General features: G+C 32.3%; 1 protein-coding gene across 1 annotated transcript; it reads right to left on the bottom strand.

The window, feature by feature from the left end:
* Nucleotides 1-525: 525 nt before the first annotated feature.
* Nucleotides 526-6,726, bottom strand: LOC145580057 (NAC domain-containing protein 17-like). Its single transcript, XM_081637379.1, has 4 exons — nucleotides 6,436-6,726; nucleotides 4,780-5,363; nucleotides 3,699-4,146; nucleotides 526-1,028 (listed from the first exon to the last, which is right to left on the bottom strand). The coding sequence occupies exons 1-4, from the start codon at nucleotides 6,608-6,610 to the stop codon at nucleotides 655-657; spliced, it is 1,581 nt and encodes a 526-aa protein (XP_081493505.1). The 5' UTR covers nucleotides 6,611-6,726; the 3' UTR covers nucleotides 526-654.
* Nucleotides 6,727-7,249: the final 523 nt, after the last annotated feature.

Below are 7,249 nucleotides of genomic sequence, written 5' to 3'. Positions count from 1 at the left end.
AAACCCATAATGAACCAACTTCTCCATTCTACAATGGAGGAATGAAGGAAGTATGGACAATCACGCCATATCCACCATCATGCTGCATTTCCCCTTATATATCAATCTCCTCCATTAAAGTTGCTTGTGAACCGTCCATTTCAACCCCATATTTCCAAAAACCCTAAGAAAATTGAAGTAAAGGACATGATTAACCCTTAAGGTTAGGATTTATTGTCCTTCTCCATTGAAGCTGCTCGTGAGGGTTTAAAGTTTTAATTATTGTGGAAGAAGATGAAATTTTTTACTCACATGATGAATGTAACGTCCAACTAACGACCATTATTTGAATGCCACTTACATGAATGTGAAATAACAAACCTATCTGTGACATGACAAACCTATCACTACAGTTTATAAATATAAAGACCAACATATCCCTTGATAAACATACCAAGTTCATCGTGGTGACAAACTTGAATTTTCTCGTTGAGCAGACAGCAAGCTAAAAAAATTTAATGGTTTTTTCTAATATTCAGATTTGACTAATCATCAACCGTATGTATAATAACTCCAGCAATTGCTGAATACTGTAAATTACAAACTTACTCTCACAATTCTCCTTCGAATCCCACAAATACATACAATTATGAGGGCTCCAAGGTAAAATAAATTTTACAATTTCATGCGACAATGTAATTTTCCAAAGGCACTAGCATTTGAGCCAATAAAGACGCATACTACAGCAAATAAGGCAGCCAAAAACGAAAAAAAGAAGTATCCTTTCAATCTGCTTCCTGCATTTGTACTCAAAGATTTACTATTGATACTACCTGAAACTGCAGGTATGATGATTTTAGAACTCATTTTTAACCTACTAAAACTAGACATCCGCTGAAACGCCTTGTTCAACAAGGCGCTATCAGCCGCTGATGCTGGGGCAGCAGGTATGGAGTCCACAAATGACCATAAAGAAGACCAGGATTGAGAACTTTCAGCCTCCTGATTTTGCTTTTGATTTGATACAGACATACCATCATATACAACACCTGATGGACATACCCAAAAACCTCTAATATCAGCAACAATTAGTCTTTCTGAACCAATCAATTACAAACAACCATCTCCATTTCACACACGCCCACACCCAAAAAAAAAAAAAAAAGCTTTGAATTTTCCACCACTTGAATGATGAACTAAAGGAAAAGGTTAAGAAATTGAAAAGTGATAATCCTTCCGTTCTTTTATGTTCTATATAGAGTACTATAAGCACACATTTAAAGAATGTAAGTGGGTGTATGATAGGTAAGATAAATAAGAAAGAGAAGATAAAAAAGATGGGTTTGTGAAAAAAAAAAAAGTTAAATCAAGTAATGAAGTGTGTGGAACGGTATAATTATTGTAGAGTTCAGGAGATATAATGGTAAAAAGGATAAGTCAAATATAGAACAATGCAAAATGAATAAAACAAAAAATGAATGAACTAAAATAGTAAGCGAGTACAACAAAAAATAACAAAAGGAAGTATGTTCAAGAATAAATAAATATAAAGTAAATAAATAAAGTGTTGTGATCACAAGAGTTAATTTGGCTATAAAAAAGTACTTCCTCTGAATTTAACAAGTGCAACATGTCCTCTTGACACACATTTAAAGAAAGTGATTAGAAAATGAAAATTAACAAATTAGCAATATAATATCAACACCGATAAGAGAAACATGTTGTGTTATTTGTGTTCAAGCCATTTAAGCTAATTTGTCTATTTGCCTTATCTATCACTTCCTCAAAATGTGTGGCATAGGGACATTGTTGAACTTGTAAGCAAAACTAAGAAGCTACATAAATTCAATCTATTTACTAAACATATTGCATCATGCCAAATTGAAGTGTAATGCATAGTCTGTGCACCCAGATGCGCATGGTGCACCCAGTTAAACAAATAAAAAGGCGGAAAGAACATTAGGTGTTCGAAAAATGACATTTAAGTGTTAAAAAAAAAACATGTTTGTTTTTAACAAAGAACATGCATTACTAAAGAACATAAAGACATTACAAAAAGAACATGATAAAAACTTAATTAAAATTTCAAGAAAAATTACATATTAACAAAAAAAATCTTTACCAAAGATATCATTTTCCCAAAAATAGTTTTCTCTCTTTCAAAAAATTCAACTTTCTACAATAATTTTAGTTTTCTCTCTAAAATTATTTTCAACTAAAAATAATTCAAGATTTCACTTTAAAATTAAATTTTAAATTACAAATTTCAAAGATCATACTTTATATTATTGAAACCCAAAAGACATGTTTAATCAACATAAGTTAAAGAACATAAGTATAAAAGAACATATTATCAAACATATATAGGTATGTTCTTTGTCAAACAAAAGTATGTTCTTTGTAATACACGATATGTTCTTTGTCAAATAACAGTATATTCTTTCCGCCTTCCGAGTGCACCATGCTCGGGTGTACAATACTATTTTCGGTTGAAGTGTTGCTACCTCCATTTTTTTTTTAAAGCATCACTTTGACTTGTGCACTATTCACATACCATGTTTAACTTAAATATTTTTACTATTAAAAAATAAATAAATGCTATAATATTAATATATCAATAGATTAGTTGCAAGTCTTGCAATGTCTATTTTCATAGTTTAATTTTGTTATTATTTTTACTAATAAACAATTAAAGATATTAATGGTCAAACTTATGTCTCAGCAAATGAAAGAAACAAAGGGAGTAGCATGGAAGACCTTGTTTGGTGTAGTTTATTATAAGTTATAACTAGTTGCAATAACTGGTTTGACTAGTTTATATTAGAAACTTTGATTAGCTGGTAAAATAACTGTTTGAAAAGAAGTGTGATAAAATTAGAGCAGTTATTTTGTTGCTTAAAATTTTGAAATGACAAATAGAAACTTTTTGTGAGTGTTGTAAAGACATGATAAATTGACAATATTGATAATGAGATGTAAATATAAACAACTTAAGATAAAATAGTCTTTTTATTGTAAAAACTTCAATTTGAAAAAGCTCAAAACTAGGTTCATAAAAAAAAGCTCTTTACCAATCAATCAAAAGAAAATATATTTTTCAAACAGCCAATTCTCTATGCTGATCAACAACAACAAAGCTTTAGTCCTAAAATAATTTGGGGACGGCTAACAAGAATCGTCACAAGGAACCGAGCATAGCAAGACAATTGATTGAATATAAGTAGGTGGAAAAAAATGTGTAAAGCGAAAAAAACCAAACTAGGATATACAAACTAAATTTAAGAGTTTAAAAGATTGGTAAAAGGTATTAATAAGTAAAGAAATAAAGAAATAAAGAAATAAATAAAAAGGAATAATGGAGTAAAACACATAACAGTTTGAGACAACTTTAACAAAGGAAATAAGTAGAGGTTGATATTAATTTGAATAAGCTGATTTTGATCAAATAAGCTAACATTTTGGCAAACTCTATTACCAAACAACCCCAAAATCTAACTAGTTAGTAACTTAGATCTGACAGACCACCATGTACAACACATTCAATCTCCATTTCAATATACAGAAAACACCAACAATTTTCCACCCAATTGAATGATTAAATGAATAGTGACTCATAAGGGTTAGTTTGACTGGTCAAAAGTATATAAATCCAGTCTATCTACTTAAAATAATGCATCATGCTAGGTTGAAGTGTTAGCATGGAAACTGTGAGTATGTACCTGTGGATGGTACTGTGGAGTTGACGACGCATAATTTCGGCTCATAAGTCCACGTCTCACTAGCTAATTCACTTACTTGTGAATGTGACCCATGGTATTGAAAAGGCATTGTTGGATCACTAGCTGCCACTTGATGTAATATGGCATCAGCATCATAATACAAATCAAATTCACTCAAACCATCTTCCATTCTGAAGTGCGAATTCCCCTGGATTTCTCCATTAGTAGGCTGTGAATTCTGAAGTGTAAATTCCCCATCTTCCATTCTAAAATGTGAATTCCTCGAGATTTCTGCGTTAGTTGGCAGTGAAAGTGATGTACTGAGACCTTGGGCAGGTCCTGGACTGAAAAGATCATCCATCTCGATAAAATCATCATCTCGGAAAAAAGTACTAACTTCCTCAAACGATTGGTTCGTCACCAAACTATGATCTTCTTCACCAATAAACTGAAACATGAATAACACGCAATTTCAGCATAAAAGTTAAATAAAAAAATAAAGAATAATTATAAAAATAAATAAAAAGCAGAATTCAAAAGCTATGCTATAATTATGGTGAGAAGCTAAGGTACATTCAGTAACAAGTACATTAGGTTATAATAACAAATACATTAAACAAACTATTCAGGTTTAGTGCCAAATGAGAATTGATATCGTATGTGATTATCAAGCCAAATGAGAATGATCTTTGCAGGTGTACCTGACATGCTAATCACACGGGTCCATATAGATTTTCAGCAATTATATTTATAATTAAATCCTTATAATCAAAAAACACAGACACAAGGAGCGAGAATAAAGTCAAAGGATTTCTAGCGCCATTTTGAAGCTCCATGGCAACTTTAGTGCTTTACGTTGATATAGGGAGGAGAGTAGGAGAGAGAACATGTGGGACTGATTGGTAAATGGAACAAGGCTAGGTTCTTTTTATTTAATCTTTAAATTTTACCAAATAGCCATTAGATTTAGTTGATAATACGTTATAGATAATTCTCACGATCCTCACTACTTTATAAGCCTGACTATATATATTAACAAAAAATAATTAAAAAATCAGCAACGAAGGAAAACAGAACCAACCTGAGACAAAGCTTGATCAAAGTCGTCGTCGTCGTCATTTAGAGGCAATGGTGCAGGCTCATTAAGCACACCGTTCAAAAACTCATCAATGTCATTCACTGAATTATCTACCTGAGCATTCTGACAAATATCAATTGGAGAAATACTGACCATCTGCTGGGCAGTATAGAGCTCATTGCAGTTGGACGTGCTTTTAGGGTAATCATCTTCAGGCCAATCTTCCTCCTTAAAAGGGGCTCCATACTGCTCACCGTTCTTAGGACCTGCACCACTCTTCTTAAAGACCTTATAGATCACATAATAATCGTAAACATTTTTGCACCTCTTCAGCTCATCTTCCTCTAATACATACTCGTGCATAACCCAGTCTGTGCGTTTGCCAGTAGGAGCACGACCCAGGTAGAAAACCAAAGTTTTCTTGATACCAACATTCCTGGCATTACAGGTAATAGGACGGTCCTTTCCAGTTGCTTTCCAATAGCCTTGTTTAGTAGCTCTGTTCGACCTTGATCCATTTGGGTACTTCCTATCCCTGGGGCTGAAAAAGAACCACTGCCGATCTCCATTCTTCAGTAAAGATAGCCCTGCATCCAAATTACAAAAAGTCCTATTAATAACCAGTAGCTCAATGCACAAGAAATTCATGACTTAAACAATAGTCTATTAACGATGTGTGCAAAAACAGTGATATCATCAAACTCAGTCAAACCATGACATCAATGAAAACTAATCTATTCTCATAACTACATGAAATAGCAGGACTATTGCTAAATGACTTTTCGCACTGCAACAGATGTTGTCATGTTAATATTAAAATTAAACCTATGAACCATTTACAATCTTTAGTGCACATTTCGGTCACTTAAACCATCACCCCGCACACACACACGCACAAATTCAAGATCTCATCAACATAACATAAACAACGTTACCAAGTCACATAACTTCCGCTAAGAGGCGATCTAATATTTAAAACCTATCAAAGATGAGAAACCCTACAGCATACACATAATTAGGCCACAATAAAATATAAAAAATATCAAAATCACTATATTTTTTAGTAAACAATATAAAAGATAACATGAGTATTCAAGATTAGATCAACATAACACAAAAAAGATCAAAGAAATACCCACCAAATCGCATAAATTCCGATAAAGATGAGAAACCCTACACATAATTCAAATACAATCAGGCAAATTAATTTATGGCCAAGTTCCTTAAATCAACCAAATTTAGGGGGGAAAAAAACAAACAAGATAAGAGGTCAACATCCCGAATCAAGAATCAACAAAGAATCATCCATAATCAACAAATCTTCCATGAAATCACACCGATCGAAAAAAATTGAAAAGTCAATAATCATGAAAAAGAAACAAGATCATCACACCGCGTAAATTCACAACAACAAAAAAACCCTAAATGAAATCAAGATTTTTTTTAAAAAAAAAAAAGATAAACCCTGAATGGAATCAAGATTCATCATAAAAAAAGTAAATAAATAAATGAAATTGAACAAATCTTTCACAAAATTGAACAATCAACAAAAGAAAAAAGATCAAAGAAATACCCACAAACAAGAAATTTCACAAGAACCCCAAAATTGAACAATCAACAAAAGAAACACAATCATACCATCAAATAAAAAAAACGTACCAGGTAAATCTTCAGGTTCGAACTTGTAAACATCAATTTCAGCGATAATATCAAGCTTCAAAGAACGACGAGAGACTTTTCGTTTGAGATAATAGAGGATTAATTCTTCATCAGTTGGATGAAATCGGAACCCAGGTGGCCATACTTCGTTAGCAACAGAAGAAGAAGCCGCCATTGATGTTGAAAGTGGAGAGTAGAGAGAGAAAGTAAAGACTAGAGAGTAGAGAGAAAACAGAGAAAAATAAAAAATAAACGGGAAAAAATATGAAAAGCGGTAAAAAAAAAATAAATAAATAAGAGAGGGTCAATGGAAAAGCCCTTATGAAGGAGAAATGGATGTGGTAAATGACTGAGTATACCCTTTGCGTGTAAATTGCCAGCTAATTTTTTTTTCCTTTCTTTTTCGGATTTTAGTTTTTTTACAAATTATAGTCAAAAGTTTTTCTATAAAAAAAACGTGTAAGGGTTACTAAAGTTCTTATAGTTTTTTTTAAAAAAAAAATCTTATAGCATATCCAAGGCTTGTAGTTTTTATACGTAGAGTATGTTCTCTTCAGTTTATTTCACTTTATTTCACTTTAATTTAGTTCAAATTCAATCATTTCATTTCAGTTCAATTCAGTTCAGTTTCTAATTTTCTTCTCTTAGAAAAATTCAGTTCAATTCAGCTCAGCTCCAGTCAGTTCAGTTCACTGCTCAGTTTAGTAAATCAGAACAGGCCCGTAGTACAAGATATCTCTAAAAAAAAAAGTATGCTTTAAGAATATACTCCCTCTGTCCCAGTTTACTCGCAATATTTAGACTACACACCCTT

This window comes from Chenopodium album, chromosome 14, assembly GCF_948465745.1.
Source record: "Chenopodium album chromosome 14, dcCheAlbu1.1, whole genome shotgun sequence".
Classification (NCBI taxonomy): Eukaryota; Viridiplantae; Streptophyta; class Magnoliopsida; order Caryophyllales; family Amaranthaceae; genus Chenopodium; species Chenopodium album.
Note: the sequence above shows the minus strand (reverse complement) of the source record. Positions and strands in the feature narration are given on the sequence as shown.